The sequence below is a fragment of the Mirounga angustirostris genome, unplaced genomic scaffold, assembly GCF_029215605.1.
Source record: "Mirounga angustirostris isolate CCGP_5_RB_7025 unplaced genomic scaffold, mMirAng1.0.hap1 SCAF_12, whole genome shotgun sequence".
NCBI lineage: Eukaryota > Metazoa > Chordata > Mammalia > Carnivora > Phocidae > Mirounga > Mirounga angustirostris.
The window spans coordinates 5653019-5670180 of record NW_026991720.1 but is presented as its reverse complement, the minus strand read 5'-3'; the positions used below and the strand labels follow the sequence as shown (position 1 = coordinate 5670180).

The 17162-nt window shown below is 47.7% G+C and overlaps 1 protein-coding gene across 8 annotated transcripts in view; it reads right to left on the bottom strand.

The window, feature by feature from the left end:
- PRKAG2 (protein kinase AMP-activated non-catalytic subunit gamma 2) overlaps positions 1-17162 on the bottom strand; it is a 258642-nt gene that overhangs the window by 79910 nt on the left and 161570 nt on the right. For 7 of the 8 annotated variants that reach the window (XM_045864016.3, XM_064575712.1, XM_054505148.2 and 4 more), the window contains one exon: positions 16222-16439. In XM_045864016.3, the coding sequence (XP_045719972.1) occupies positions 16222-16439 (218 nt within the window). Of the gene's footprint in view, positions 1-16221; positions 16440-17162 lie in introns of those variants that run through there. The other variant, XM_045864022.3, reaches the window with a different exon arrangement.

Genomic DNA, 17162 nt, shown 5'->3' with positions numbered 1-17162 from the left:
TGTGGGGTTCTCCCCTCTGGCTGGTTGCCAATGAATGATTGCTGCTCTTAGTGTGGGGACTGTTGTTCGGTACTGGGTCTCAAAGGTAGGTGTCCATGTGCACCATGTCTCTACTAGTTATGAGTGGCAAAGTCTCGAGCAGATTACATAATTTTTCTACATCTTGATTCTTAACCTGCACAATAGAGATGAAAACGCCTCCTTTGCAGAGCTAGCAGAGATCTGGCCGGGATAGCGTATGCCTGGCTCCTAACAGGCATCAACAAGTGGGTTTTGACTGCATCCCTAATTTCATAATCTGCAAACCAGGCAGGAGAGAGTGACTGTATTGTGTTGTGAGGATGGGAAGTCAAAGAACTTGCACTGGGTGTAAGAAATCAATGCACCGAATGCTTATTATTTTAAAGAAGGAATAATAAACGATATTATATTCAAAGAACGGTGGATAAATTTGTTCCACAGATCCCAGAGCACCTATTGTCATCCTATGCGTTCTCCAAGTCCACTGAAGATAATTTTAAGACTGAAAAATGACACTTAAAAAAAAAAGATTTTATTTATTTATCTGTCAGAGACAGAGAGAGAAAGAAAGAGAGAGAACATAAGCAGGGGGAGCAGCAGAGGGAGAGGGAGAAGCAGGCTACCTGCTGAGCAGGGAGCCCGACACGGGGCTTGATCCCAGGACCGTAGGATCATGACCTGAGCTGAAGGCAGACACTTAACCAACTGAGCTACCCAAGTGTCCCTGAAAACGACACTTCATAAATTATTTGCCACCAAATGTGCCTTATCTAATTAAATACTGGGCTGAGAACACATGCAGAAACACTATGAAACAGGATTATCCCAAACCCACAAATGAGGAACATGTTATAAGATGATTTTAACTAACCTACAATGAGTATCACGAAGCATCTAGAACAGTGTGTTATAATCATTCCACCAAGGTTATTTCTGGTGTAGATGACTAAGGAGCTGGTTTATATTATTTCAACTGCTGTGCATTTGTGTTAAGGACCAAACTGGAAATAACGCACAGGATCTGATGGTCTTATGAGTCAATTCAGAATGTAATTCAAATTGGAGAAGAGAATGAGGTATTACTGATGGTTACAGAATTTCTGGTGCCATACTAAGGTGCATGAAGATCCTGCTTGATTCTCTAAGCGCTGGGGGAAATCTGGTGACACAGCAATCAACCACAATCCAAACTAACCTGTTGCAGTGCTGTTGGAATGGAAATAAAATTTGACCTTATTCTATGCACTTAACTATTCAACGAAATATATTTGTAAATACAACTCGATCTTCTCACATTTGGTCTCGGTGGCTTATTTAAAAAACAGTCTCTTTATATTTTTTGTTTTGAATAGACCTTTTATTACTTGTGTTTGTTTTATCTAGGCAACGTATTCCGTGTTCTACTTCTGTTTCTGCCTCCTAGTTCTCAGAAAAATTAAAAAATGACTTTGCTTTGTTGAGGGGAGTAGGTACACCTCCCTCCATGTAAGTCAGGTCAACGAACTAAATGCTGGAGATGCTCTAAGTCCTCGGAGCTTACAGGCCCTCTATACTTGCTTTTACCATCTTATAAACAGGTAATGGATGAGTGTTTATGTTGACTTTATGGCTTTTCCTGTCATATCACACAGATACCTTAACATGAGGGGCCCTTGCCCAGTCGCCGCAGATGCATGCGAACCTAATGCATAAGTCAAATGCAGTCTACAGTTTATGCCCAGTGGGAAATAGACGTTTTCTTTAATTGCCCATTTGTCAGATTGAGTAAGTGGGTAGGCAGAGCGATAAGACAGCCCCATCTATGGACACGTGTCCCGAGAGCAGGAAGGATCGCAGACTCTTTCTTTTTTTTTTTTTTTAAAGATTTTATTTATTTGACAGAGAGAGACATAGCGAGAGAGGGAACACAAGCAGGGGAAGTGGGAGAGTGGCACAGACTCTTTCTTGAACCACTAACACCAGGTCTCTATTTTGAAGAGAAATTCTGTTGTTATTTCAGCATGCAGTGCTATATACAGCCCCTTGGGAGGGGGGGGACACTAGGGAAAATCCCGAATGAGTAAGTATATTTTTTCCACTAGTGGAAAATTATTTCTGCAATCATTCTTACATTCTGGAAAAGAATAAACTATATTGATTTTACATCCCAATTCTAGCATCTTCAAATACGGGTAGTGAGCACGTAAATTTGTATTTGGGGATCCTCCCCCCAAACCAATCCTCAATTGCCAGACATGATAAAAGTGAAAGGCCAGAATCAAGTCCACGAACAAGGACAGATCTTAAGAATGGGAAAACGTGTTCCTTTCATTCACCTGCTCACCTGACTCCTCAAAGCGGCAGCTGAGTCCCCGACCGGCAGGCAAACAGCTCTGGAACCCCTACAGCCTCCCGGTACTCAAGTGTTGTATACTCGGTTTTTTTTTTAAAAGAATCTGACTGCTAGTGAATAAGTCTCATGAGATTTACTATCTTTTTTTTTTTTTTTAAGATTTTATTTATTTATTTGAGAGAGAGCACATGAGAGGGGTTAGGGTCAGAGGGAGAAGCAGACTCCCTGCCGAGCACGGAGCCCAATGCGGGACTCCATCCAGGGACTCCAGGATCATGACCTGAGCCGAAGGCAGTCGCTTAACCAACTGAGCCACCCAGGCGCCCGAGATTGTACTATCTTTTATCCGAATATCACTACGATCTCTGACGGCTTTGGGTATGTTTGTTTGTGTTTTTGTGGGTTTTTTTTTTTTTTTGTAACTTTCTTTTTTTCTTTTCTTTTTTAAGATTTTATTTTATTTAATTATTTGACAGAGAGAGAAAGAGAGAGAGAGCACAAGCAGGGGGAGCAGCAGAGGGAGAGGGAGAAGCAGGCTCCCCGCTGAGCAGAGAGCCCGATGTGGGACTCGATCCCAGGACCCTGGGACCATGACCTGAGCTGAAGGCAGATGCTTAACGACTGAGCCACCCAGGCGCCCCAAGGGCTTTGGGTATGTTAAACGTGCTCTCCAAGCTACATGTAATATTTATCGTTTACTGGGTTAGACCCAGCGGTCTGCTTCATAATTTGAATAGTATAAAGTAATATTTAATACGGTGTGACCACCAAATTTTATGAAATGAGACCTTTAAAAATGACATCCTCCTGACAGCCAGACTCTGTAAACTGAAGACAAGGGCCTGATTACCCCTTCAGCGGAGTGCTCAGGCTTAAGTCTGTCACGTGTCCACGGCTACGGCTGTATGTACGAGTGCACAGCGAAGGGCAAGCAAAACATGCCCCAGCACAGTTCAACTGTCTCAGCATGGCAGAACTGTGTGCAAAGTTTTTCTTCCCTTTATGCTTTTCTTTTTATAATCAGGGGAATGTTATTATTTAAAAATTTTCGAATTGTGGTAAAATAACATAAAATTTGCCTTCTTGACCATTTTTTTTTAAAGATTTTATTTATTTATTTGACAGAGAGAGACACAGCGAGAGAGGGAACACAAGCAGGGGGAGTGGGAGAGGGAGAAGCAGGCTCCCCGCAGAGCAGGGAGCCCGACGCGGGGCTCGATCCCAGGACCCCGGGACCATGACCTGAGCCGAAGGCAGTCGCTCAACCAACTGAGCCACCCAGGCGCCCTTTCTTGACCATTTTTAAGCACACGGGTCAGTCGTGTTAAGTACACGCACATGGTTGTGCTGCCACCAATCTCCAGGACTCCCTCATCCCAGAGGGATGCTATTTTTTTTTTTTAAGATTTTATTTATTTGACAGAGAGAGAGAGAGAGAGAGAGCACGGCAGGCAGAGGGAGAAGCAGACTCCCCGCTGACCAAGGAGCCCGATGCGGGGCTTGATCCCAGGACCCCAGGATCATGACCTGAGCCGAAGGCAAATGTTCAATGGACTGACCCACCCAGGCGCCTAGGAATGCTATTTTAAAAAGAGATAATAAAAGACTTCTCCAGATGTACCTAATTTTAAAAATTAAATGCAAAGACGGCCAACGGAACGGCATAATCAGACTAACCCAAGGTAATTGAATAGCCTTTCCAATTTGCAGATGAACACATGATAGGCAATGGGTTTTTAATCTGCTTTTGATACAATGCGAGAAGAGGAACTCGTCGGCCGAGGCGTAGAGATCATCCTGGAATTTACCCTGTGTAGTTCCGTAGAGAGTTGTTCCTGATCCGCCTCTAACCATGCTCATGATGTGCAGATGTCCTTCGTACTCAGGACTCCACCCGATGGTGCCCTCGGGTTCTGTGCTCAGCCTCAGAAATAGCAGGAAGACAACACACCGCCTCCTGAAGCGGGTGGAGCACTGCTGGGGAGTTTGGGTAGTCACTCATTAACAGGTTACACACTGCAGTCTCAGGCACCTGCTGGAGGAGGCTTGTTCTAAACTTTTCCACCATTCCAGTGGCTCATTTCTATGGAGTCATTAAGCAACACTATTAATACTGGTTGGTGTTAGGGTCTGGGTCGCTGTTGTACCAACAACACTTCACCAGCCCAAGTTAATGCTTTTCTGAGTGCGGTGGGTTAGAGGACAATCCTGGTTCTGAGCTGAAGGAATTCCCATCTAAATGCAAATCAAGACAAGCCCGTCTAGAATGCATGAGTAGGTACAGTAATTTTTCCACCATCTAACGTTCAGCCCCCCAAGTGCATTTTCATACAGCTGTATTGGTAAAAAGTGTCCCTCATTAGAATGAAATTCTGGGGGCGCCTGGGTGGCTCAGTCGTTAAGCGTCTGCCTTCGGCTCAGGTCATGATCCCAAGGTCCTGGGATCAAGCCCCGCATCGGGCTCCCTGCTCCGCGGGAAGCCTGCTTCTCCCTCTCCCACTCCTCCTGCTTGTGTTCCCTCTCTTGCTGTCTCTCTCTCTCTGTCAAATAAATAAATAAAATCTTAAAAAAAAAAAAAAGAATGAAATTCTGCTTGCTTTTCTCTGCTGCATCAGCAGCTATAAAGGTAAAGGTGTTCAGAGTCTTGATTTCTTTGATTTAACGCATGGCCCGTAAAAGGGACAAAGAGAATCATTTTTGAACCTCTGCTTCTCTGCCCCAGGCTTACATATCCAGGCCCCTGGAATCAAAGAATGTGGGGCACAAACGGAGTTAACTTTCATCCCAAGATCTACTTCCCCTCCCAGTTTAAGGACACTGTCCTCCAACATTTCATGCCACAAACTGGAGAGTCACCTCGAGCCCTCCTCCCACACGCCATGTCCCTGGGTCTCACCCAGGCCAGCTGATTTTATCTGCTACATGCCTTCATAATTAACCCCTTCCTCTATGTCTTCACTCCTGTGGCCTTAATTCAGCCCTTTGTTGTGTCTCACTGGACTACCGTTGTCCTTTCTTAATGGGTCTGCTTGCTTAGTCTTCTGGAGGCTTCCTCTGGCCTCTAGCCTGTCCCTGGAGCAATCCTTCTATTAAAATACATGGCTGTGGGGGCACCTGGGCGGCTCAGTCAGTGAAGCGTCCGGCTCTTGGTTTCGGCTCAGGTCACGATCTCAGGGTCGGGAGATGGAGCCCCACGTCGGGCTCTGTGCTCAGTGTGGAGTCTGCTTGAGAGATTCTCTCTCTCCCTCTGCCTCTGCTCCGCCCCTCGCTCGTGCTCTCTCTCTTTCTCAAATAAATAAATAAAATCTTTGGGAAAAAACTGCTCAGCTGACCAATTCATTCCTCGAAACCGCTGCCAGGGTAGGCAACGAAGACTTCACGAGGCCCATTTGTGCCATTTACATCAAATTTGCATCCTTTCCTCACTCAACGAGAGTAAGGGGATGAATAAGGGCCCTTCCACCTTAAATTTATATTCCCCCATAATCTCCTCAATCCAGTCCCAAAGCGGACTGTATGACATCATAATGCTCAGAGGGTAAGGGGAATGCAGATCCCCCAGTCCCAACTCTACAGGACCACCGGTCAGTTTGTCAACTTTACGGGCAGCCCGGCTTCGGGCGGGGCCTGTGGCGGGCAGGCCCGATGACTAACTTCCCTTGCGCTCTCCCGTGGGACTGGCGCTGAGCCTTCAGTGGGGCAGGGCTCTGCCACTGGCCTCTTGCCTGTCTGGGGACTAGTCTCACCCTGGCACTTGGCGTGGGAGGTCCTATTAATTAATGAGATGCAGGAAAGGGAGGCTCTGGCACAAATTAGTCAGGAGCTGGCAAGTTTTTTTCCCGAAAAAAGGCCAGATGATAAATATCGTGCATTTTGCAGGCCCTCTGGTCTCTGTTACAAGTACTCACCTCTGCTTCCCCGTGAAAGCAGCCAGAGACGAGGCATTAACGAATGGGCGTGGCTGTGTATTAAGAAAACTTGAATTACAGAAAGAGATGATGGGCCAGCTTTGGCCCCGGGGCCAGCCCCTGAACCAGGCGTAGGTGCGGTAAGACCCTGTGTCCGCGTGCAACGGGTGGGCCGAGAAGCCCGGACTTCTCTAGAGGCCGTAGGAAGTCACACCACGAACATGGGCTTTGGAGTCCCGTTCCCTTGGTTCAAGGCTCGACTTCAGTGTTTGCTAGTAACGGAGCTTCGGGAAGCCTACACACACGCTCTCCTTCGATCCTCACGTAAAGCCTACATCTTTGGAGGACAGAGGAGTGGGTAGAGAGGGTGGGAGGTTCGGGAACTTTTACCTCCCTCCATCAGCACGTTCACATGCTCAGGCCAGGCCCATCTTTGAGAGAAATGCCCTCTGGCTCCCCGCCAGCCCTGGCCCTCACTCATGGCTCCTCTTCACTCCAAACTTCATGACAAAGCTGTTTCCATCTACCCTTTGTCACCGCACACTCACCTAGTGGCTCCCGGAAGGCTGGCTTCTGCCCTGAGCTTATAGACAGCCATGATCAAGATGGTTTCTTCAACAAGAGATACATTTAGTCAAGGCCTGTTGCACAGTTAGGTGGCGTCCTTGACAATGCCGGCCCAAGGGAAGGAAAAAGCGAACTGCCACGTAGTCCTCCTCCGGCAGAGGCCTTATCTATAGATCATCCTGAGAAACTCCAGTGAGCATCCCAACTCCACGGGACCCCAATATTTTAACCATTCCCTTGTCCAGCGTTGTTCCTTTTGGGTGGAAAAGTTCAAGATGAATCCTGAAGGGCCTGCTGTCATGATGGCACATTTGACCAACAGAAGGGTTGGCTCTATCAACCGAGACAGCCAAATAACTCACTCTGGGAAATGTACATTTGTGCCCTCGTGATCACAGTGATGCCAAGTGCATATCCCGCATCTGTTAGGTTGTGGTCCGTGAGGGAAGAGGTGGAGGCACCCCTCAGCCGCTTTAGCCCTGGATCCCAGCTCCATGGGACCTGCACTTGCTGAGACTCTTGAGGCAGAAATGCTCTCAACTGTCCCTGAGCACTCAGTACCTAGCCTGCTGTCAGGCAAATGATGGCATCTTAGGAAACCACCATTGAACGAGTCATTTCCCGCATGGGTCCCGGGAAGGTGACAGAGGTAGGCCATTTGTCAAATTAAAGAAAAATTGAGGTAAAAAGATTCAACATCCTTTCCTGGAGCTCAGCTACCTTGGGGAACAGAATAAATAAGAATCCCACAGACCCAGGCCAGTGCTCAGAAAAAACAGGCCAAGTGCTCAGCCAAGTACATCTCTCTTATTTGGGCTCTGCCTTCTCTCTGCTCATGAAGTCATGATCCTACCAGTGCAGGGACCCAGGAAGGATGCCAATGATAATACCTTCTTTTGACAGCCGGGAGAGTAGATATTCCCTGCCTGCCTCTTCAACACGCTGGCAACACTTGTGTAAGCAACAACTCTCGTGATAACCAATCCCAATATGAATCAGTTCTCGCTGGCGCTCCTTACTCCTCGACCCAATGTGAATCTTTCCCAAACTATTTTTAAAATATCTAATCTGTTGTGAGTAACGGACTATGGAACTGTTAGTTTGCCATTTCTGGGCAGATGGTCTTAACACCAAGATCTTATTAGGTTGTAATCTGGTATTTAAAATGGTAGATGGGAATAAAAGAACAAAATAGAGCCTCTAAAATCTTATCTATTCCTTAAGGTCAAGTGATTTTAAATATTTTTAGATTTTTAGAGTGCTTTCCTATCTTAAAAAATAAAAAAGGTTAATTATTCCAAATAACAATCTTGAAAGACTGGTTGGTGACTTCCTTCCAAATATTCATACTAGGAAAACCAGGGATCTTAAAGAGTGACTCAGTGGCAAGACAATCAATTTTTAAAACGAACCCCAAACTTCTGAGTTTAATATCTCCCCAGATACATGATAAAACAGGTACTAGATATCTTTCGATATATAACAGATCACCCCAAAACTCAGTGGCTTAAGAGAATAATAGTTATTATCTGTGATGCATTGAATTGTGTCCCCCCACCTCCAAATTCATAGGCTGAAGCCCTTAACCCCCAGTGTGAGTGTATTAGGGGATGGGGCCTTTAAGGAAATAACTAAGGTTAAGTGAGGTCATAGGGTGGGGTCCTAACCCAATAGGACTGGTGTCCTCATAAGAGGAGGAAGAGACACCAGGGATGCATGCGCACAGAGGAAAGACCACATAAGGACACAGCAGGAAGGTGGCATCTGCAGCAGAGGAGGCCTCCGGATCCTGTCAACACCCTGAGCCTGGACTTCTGGCCTCCAGAACTGTGAGAAATGAATTTTTTCTTTTTTTAAAAATTTTTTCTTAATTATTTATGAGAGAGAGAGAGCATGAGCAGGAGGAGCAGCAGAGAGAGAGAGGGAGAAGCAGACTCCCCACTTAGCAGGGAGCCCCACGTGGGGCTCGATCCCAGGATCCCAGGATCATGACCTGAGCTGAAGGCAGATGCTTAACTGACTGAGCCACCCACACGCCCCGAGAAATGAATTTCTGTTAAAACCTTCAGTCTGTGGCATTCTGTTGTAGTAGCCATAGCAGAACAATACATTATTTCTTATAGTTTCTGTGGGTCAGGAATTCATGAGCAGTTCAGATGGGTGGTCCTGGATCTCTGGTATTGGCTGGGGCTACAGTCTCATCTGAAGACTTGACTGGGGCTGGAGGATTCACGTTCATGGTGGCTCACTCCCACAGGCGGGGAGTTGGTGATGGGTGTTGGCTGGGGCCTTAGTTCCTCTCGCCCTGGGCCTAATAAAACCCTCTTCATTCATCCCCAACCAACCATCCTGAACCCTTTTCTTCAGTTTAGTTACGTTTTAAATACATCATAAGAAGAAATATGATAGCCCTTGTTTTCACCTATCAGAATTTTGGGATCATAAATAGAAAAAAAAAAAAGTAGAGACTATAAGCCCATGGTTAGAGGTTGTGATGTACCACTCAGATCCCCTTTCAGAAGTGAAGGATTTCCCCCCAGCTATTGGGAATCTGCCAAGTGATGGCCTTCAACTATTAGCTAGCACTGCAGTTGGCTGAGGAGAGTTGCCTTGGCCACGGTCAACCCCCTTCCAGGAGAGCTGCCATCTAATGAGTGGTTGATGCAACGGTAGAAGGGCCTGGCTCCTTTGCCCCAACTTGGGACAAGTCTGGGGAGCTGCCCCAGTTTTAGGGCTCCTGGGGGTCTGCCGAGGACCTGGTCGAGACAGCCCTGCTTCGCAGCTTCTCCCTCAGACCTGCCTCCCTCCTTCCTTTCTCCCTCAGGCATTGATCCTTAGAACGCTTCCTAATGAACACCCTGCACACTAGTTTCTGGCTAGAGTCTGCTTCTCCGGGAACACAAACTGCAGCAGCGTCCTTTTCAGGGAATTACTCTCAAAAGAGTTAACCGTCTAAATTAGACTCCTCATACAGAGATAAATGAACCTCTCGACTCCAGTATGTTGTGTTCCACGACAGGCCCGGCTGTTGAAATCAAGTGATAAGGCGTGTGGGAGATCTGAAAATTGGCCCACACTCTTCACGTCTTCCTGTATCCAGGCTCTCTGCAGTGGGACTTTGTCATTTCTGCTTCTTTCTGGTGGCCGAAGCAAGGAAAAAACCCAACCCAGCTTCAAGGGGAGAGGAAACAGATTCTACCTCAGGTAGGAGTTAGGGTACCAGTTCTGAGCCGAGGCCTCAGGAAGACTTGCCTCCTGGAATCGTGCCACTGTCATAAGAACAAGTCTGGGACAGCCTCTGCTGGGGGAGGAGAGACCACACGGAACAGAGGTGAGACATTCCAGCTGAGGCCGCTCAGGGCCGACCAGCCGCCAAGTAACCTCGTAAGTGACCACAGACGTGTGAGTAAGCACGGCCAAGACAAGAAGAATGCCCAACCCGAATTGACAGCCTGCAGGATTGTGAGCTAAAGAAACGGTTGCTGTCTTAAGTTTTGGGGAGGTTTTTATGTGGCAATAGAAGAACGGGGACGATACAGGAACCAACCAGGCAAGAGAAGACGAGAGACCAGGCCTCAGCCGATGCCTTGCGTCCCCTGTCACTGGCTCAGGGGCTGCTGCTGATGGCTCAAACCTGCAAACTTCTTCCAGGATTGTCCTCAGATGATCCCAGCTGGAGGTGCATTTCCCTCCACCTGGGGCATCACAAAACTAACGGCTGCTTGGTGTGAGGGTAAAAAGGCCAGCCTCCTTGCCTCCAGGCAGGGCAAATTCTGGCACAGTTTACGCTCCAGAGCTCTCCTGTCATCAGGCTGAGGCTACATCTCATCCCAAACCACATACTCGCCTTCCTTCTTTCCTCCCCTTGTACCTACAGGTTTATTCTGAGCACTCTGTAGTCAATTGACAAACTTGCAGCCCAAACCCCATCTCAGACTCTGCTTCTAGGGACTCTGACCCAAGACGTAGGTCAAGAGTGAAATTCCTGGAAGAAAAAGGGGAGGAGTGGGGGAATGAGTGTTGTGGAAAGGGAACCGGAAAAGCACTGATGCCTCGAATACCTTCATGTCAAGTCTTCAGTGCAACAGAAGATGATTCTTCCACTGGCCCAAGACAAACACCTGCCACCACGCAAGAAATCCTACCCGTTTCCTTGACAAGAGCAGAACGTAAGGCTCGCCTTTTCCCTTTGGTCTTTTACTGCTTCCTTCCTACTAACCGTGTCCCGATTAGTATTTAAACCTATTCCCAGTTATAGGAAAAAACCATCACCTCCATTCTAACAGCGACAGCCCTATCTCCTCCCCTTCAAAGTCAGGATCCTCGAGCGATCTACACTAGAGATCTCCACTTCTTCACTCTTCACCATTCAGCCCACATTCCATGGCTTCTGCACGTGACCAAAGTATTCCTGCCAATGTCATCGGGGCCGACCTCAGTCCTTACATTGCAGGCCACTCAACTGCATTTGACGTCACTGGTCATTCCCTCCGAATGTGTGAGACACAGTGAAACACATTCCTTTTGCTTCCATGATACTGTGTTTGCCTGCTTTTCTGCCTAATCTCAAGGCAATCTAGAATCCTTTTCCTTTGTTTGTGCCTGAAATGTCCACGTTTTTCTGGCTCTCTTCTCACCTACCATGTATTTTTCTAGATTATTTCATCTACAACTGTGGCATAAATTACCTTTCATGTCCTGATGATTTTCAATCTTAATTTCTAGCTCCAGATGCACATATCCAACTGTCCTTTGGATACCTCCTCTTGAATGTTCCATGGGCACCTTATTATAATACCACCACCTGAATACACACACACACACACACACACACCTGCTCACATGCATGCATGCACGCACACATCCATAGCCTGCTCCTCTTCCTCCCCTGTTCCCTATCCCAGCAACTGCAACTACCATTCATCTAGTTTCCTAAGGCAAAACTTCTAGAATCATCCTTGATTCTTCCCTTTCCCCCTCAACCCATCAATCACTGCATTCCAAATTCCTTTCAATTCAACCTCTTAAATAGTTCTTAACTTCTTAACATTGGTCCACTCTGTTCCACCGTCAGCTACCACCAGGCGCAGATAATTTCACACTGTGTCCCGTCTGAGCTCCCGTCTTACTCAAATCCAGTCTTGTTTCCATATCCATCCGGAACAGATCATCCAAAGCTGCAAAACTGATTATTGCTCTCTGCTGAAAAAAAGTCCACTTCCTTCCTCTGGGATTGGCTCTTCCAGGCACTCACACTGGACTGGGTGTTTCCTCCCATTATAACCCAGGCTCTATCAAACTCTGTTGTAATTATTTACCTGCCTGCATCCCCCGGAGAGACAAATCTCCCTCCTTTGTTCAACTAGTTATTAGCTATTTTTCGAAGCCCTCCCATGCATAATGCGCCCTTGATCAAGTAGTGAAAAGGACAAACATGTCTCTTCCTCATACGTTTGTCACCCACTTGCCCTTTCTGAGCACAGTTTACGACACACAGAAGTTGCTTAGTAAGTCTTTGCTGAGTAAATAAATGATAAAATGAGTACTTTCTACCAAAGACAAACTAATTACCCTTATCCCCATTCCAATTTTAGAATAAGACTCATGGGAACATATTTTATAAAAGTGATCTTTGGGGTCAATGTTTACAGAAAGCGTCTTTTTGTTCCAAAGGGCAGAGACAAATTATATCTGAGTATTTTCAGGCTGACAGAAGTCTTTAAGCAATCACATTTCTCCAATGAAGATTATGCTGGTAGCCAAATTTATGAAATCAGCCAAGCTCTTAAGGAACTTAAGACAATCAACATAGTCCAGTGATAAAGAAGTGCACTTCGTAGAAACTTGAAATGACCACCAGCCCTGCGCAAAGCGGGACAGACCCAGCTCAATAATGGCTGCAGAGGCCATGACAGGGGCCCCCGGGGATGCCTCCGGTGATAAAGCTGACCAACGGGGGGCGCCTGGGTGGCTGAGTCGGTTGGGTGTCTGCCTTCAGCTCGGGTCATGATCCCAGGGTCCTGGGATCGAGCCCCACATCGGGCTCCCTGCTCCGCGGAGAGCCTGCTTCTCCCTCTCCCTGCCGCTCTTCCTACTTGTGCTCTCTCTCTATCTCTCTGTCAGATAAATAAATAAAATCTTTTAAATAAAAAGAAAGAAAGCTGTCCAATGGGATCAAGCCTGTCTAATGTCAGGGGGCCAGTGGGGACATTGTCTTCCGATTTTGAAATGTATCATTGCAAAACGTCAGTGGGGAGCCTCTGGTGACCACCCAGATTTTCTGAAGCTCAAACTATATAAACATTGTAGTCTTGCCTGGATCACGTAATATAAAATTTGCCATTTTAACCACTTTTAAAAGTATGATTCAGTGGTATTGAGTACATTCACACTGTTGTGCTACCGTGACCCCCATCATCTACAGAACTTCTCCATCTTCCCAAACTGAAACTCTGCCCCACTGAACAACGACTCTCCAGTATTCCCCGTCCAGCCTCTGGCGCCCACCCTTCTATTTTCTGTGTCTGTGAATCTGACTACTCTGGAAACCTCAGACACGTGGAATCACACAGGATTTGTCCTTGTATGACTAGCTTATTTCACTCAGCATAATGTCCCCAAGGCTCATCCATGTTGTAGCAGGTATCAGGATGTCCTTCCTTTTTAAGGCTGAGTAAGATCCCATTGTACAGAATGACCACATCTTGACCCTCCCCTCGGGACATGGGGATGGTTGCTGAAATGTCGCTGAAATGTCACACTCACTGTCAGCCGTGTGTGTGGGATCGCAGGCCCTGACCAGGCACATGGCATATCCATCACTGAGTGTGGGATATAGCTGAGGATACTTCCACTCTGGCCCCAGAACCGCCTCGGAAATCCCGGAAGGACTCCGGCTCGTTGGCCTCAGCCATGGGCTTCTGAGTTGTGTGAGGTGTAAACAGCTAAGAACACCACTTCCCAGTCATTATTGTCAGAGGAAAAAAGCTGACACGGGACCGAAAGCACTCTCTGGATTCTCTTTTATTTAAACTGGGAAAAGCCAGCAGTAAACTTCTGCAATCATGGACAAGCCTTGTGTCTGTCAGCATAACTTCCAATGATTTAAACCCCAAATAACTGTTTTCTCTTCAAATCGGTGTCTCTTCCTAAATGGGGTTATTCTCTCAACTATCACTAATAAATAATGAGAAGAAGCCAATATCTTGAGACTTTTATATCTCCTTATCTTTGGGAGCCTCTCTGCTGGTCACCTCCCTCTTCGGTCCTCTCCTCTGCTCCCGGCCCCCACAGGCTCCTTCTGTACCAGATCGCCTCGCCCATAGGCTTCGGGGTAGGTTTGGCACAAGGCTGGAGGATTTCTATCCCTCTGCCCCAAAGGGCATCTCTGGCCAGGCGCTGCTTCTCTTCTGTGCTCCAGCTCCTACCGGGCAGACACACCAGGTTCTACTCCCAACGGATGGGCTCTGGTAACCCCACCACCTCTCATTGCCCCTCTAGCCCCAGAGGAGTAATGGCTTCCTGCTTTTGACAATCTGGGTTGCCTCACGGTTCCCTTTTTGGATTCTTTTTTTGTTCCATTGTCTCTATAACCAAGTTTCTTTGTGAAGTGCCCAGGAGAGCCTTTCTAGATCTTCTCTCATTCCCACCCAAGAACGTGGATGACCTTCCTCCAAGGCCCATAGCTCTCCAGGGCCAAGCCCTGTCCTGCTCCTCATCTGGACTGTTCCTCTGCTTCTGGGTCTTCCTGTCTCCAGTCTACCTCCTGGTCTGCTGCTACGTTCCTGACCCTCAGACATGGCCCACAGCCCGCTCCTTCTCCATGCTGCACGTCCCCCTCATTCCCACTCAAGTCGTGGCAACTTTTCTTCTCTGGAAGGCTTTCCCTTCACCTCTCCCCTCAGTCAAGGCCCACCACTTACGCAAGGCCCAGCTTACTGGGCTGCACAGGGGCCTTCGCAGACCTTATCAGACCACACGTTTCCCTTCCCCACCTCCTCTAGAGCGGACTCTCTACCCCCCCCCCCCGCCCCCCGCCAACCTCCTTTCCGCTTTGACTTAACTCTTTCATCTGAGTGTTACTCTGTTCCCAGTAAGACAGGAAGCCCTAGAAGGCAGAGATGACACCTTGCATTTGATCCCTCAGCACCTCAAACAACACTCTGTGAAGCCTACATCTCATAAAGCAATCGCTGAATGAACAAGGAGAATAGCGACGGCATGTTCTCTGCATGACAAACACACCTCCTTTCTCTCCAAAGGTAACAACGCCTATGGTTGGACAGTGTCCCCAGAAAGCCACAGTGAGGTATTAGGCTCTGATGCCTGTGAATGTGACCTTGTTTGGAAATACAAACTGTGGATGTGGTCAAGTGAAGACGAGGTCACACTGGAGCAGGGTGGGCCCTACTCCAACACGAGTGGTGTCCTTGTAAGAAGAGGACATCGTGAGGACAGAAGCAGAGATCAGGGTGATGCTGCCACAAGCCAAGGAACAGCCGGGGCTCCCGGAAGCTGGAAGAACCAGGGAAGGCTCCTGCCCACCCCCAGACACTTTGCAGGGAGCATGGTCCTGCCCAAACCAGGACTTCAGACCTCCAGCCTCCGCAGCGACAAGGCAATAGCTTCTGGTTCTTTTAAGCCCCCCGGTTCATGCCACTTAGTTCCAGCAACCCCAGGGGACGACTACAGCCACCAGACCCCACGGTCCCATCCACATAGATGGACTTCAGGGACACGGTTCCTCTGTCCTCGCTGGGCACAGGCAGAACACTGAGGACCCACGTTCCTCGTCGGACCCAGGCAGGGATGGAGAGCGTCTCCACGCTTCAGAGCTCATGGGTCCCGTTGCTCAGCCGCCTTCCTCCATCCGCACTCACTGACCCTCAGCCTCTGCGGGGGCTCAGCCGCCTGGCTCGCCACACCACCGCCCTCCGAGAGCCTCATCTTTTCAAGAATGCTTCTGAGCACAAATGAAATCTTAAAACTCCAAAATAAAACTTCAATTTAAAAAAAACCTTGCATGGTGACTAACATAACATAATAAAATAAAATTTAAAAAACCAAAAAAATAAAAAAAAAAAACCTTTTTTTTTTTTTTTTTTGCTTCGCCTATCACTTCTTTCTCTAGGCTCCCAATCTAGATAAATTCAAATAAAGCTTTTTATGACTGACTACTTAAAAGAGGCTGAGGTAACACACACTTTCTGGTCAGGTTCCAGGCATTACCACGTTCTGTTTTGTTGCCATTTGCCTGCTGCACCCTCTGCGTTTCTTTCTCAGCCCGGGACTCATGATAAAATACACCCCACACGTCAGGGGTGCACAGCCTCGGCTTCAGTGCCCCCCTCCCGATGCCTGGAGGCCCGGCCCACAGGACGGGGCCAGACTTACGGTTCTGGGGGAAGCATAGTATGTCGGCGATGCTGCTGGAGGCCTGGCCACGCTCTGAAAGGAGGACGGGCAGTACCTCTGGCCTGTGTCCGGAGGGGAAGACGAGGCGTAGATGCGATTTTCCAGTCGCTCAGGCTCATGCTTGTAGGATTCGAGAGGAAAGGTGTGCTGCTTGGCCACCTGGGTGGGTGTGGACGGAGAGGAAGAGAGGCCCGAAGCTGCGGGGGAGACCACAGAGCGCTGTTAGAAGTCTGACTGAGGCAGAGGAAGGCCGAGAATGCGCTTCCGTTTCTTGGTACCAAAAATCTCAAACGGCAAGAATCGGCATTATTAAATCCTGAATGTTGGGGACAAGTTTTTACTTACTTACTTATTCATTCATTCATTCATTTATTCATTTATTTATTCATTCATTCATTCATTCATTCATTCATTTATTTCTGCGTTGCATCCCCCAACTTATTTATTTATTTATTTATTTATTTATTTATTTATTTATTTATTTCTGCGTTGCATCCCCCAAATAGCTGTGTTGAAGCCTTAACCCCTGGCACCTGTGAAGATTTGGGAATAGGGTCTTTGCAGATGTCATCAAGTTAAAATGAGGTCACACTGGAGTCAGCTTGGCTCTTAACCCAACGAGACCAGTGTCCATATAAGAGGAGAAGACATGGAAACCTAGACGCACACTCAGAGGAGAAGCCATGTCACTGGGAGCCAGAGACCGAAGTGATACATCTATGGGCCAAGGAGCGCCGAGTGCAGCCGGTGACCATCGGAAGCCAGCGGTGAGGAAGGACGCTTTCCAGGGTGTCAGGGGAGGACGGCCCGGCTGACACCTTGGTTTCAGACCTCTAGCCTCTTAACCGGGAGAAGAAACTTCCGTTGTTTTATGCCACCCAGTGTGAGGTACTTTGTTATGGCAGCTCTAGAAAACTCAT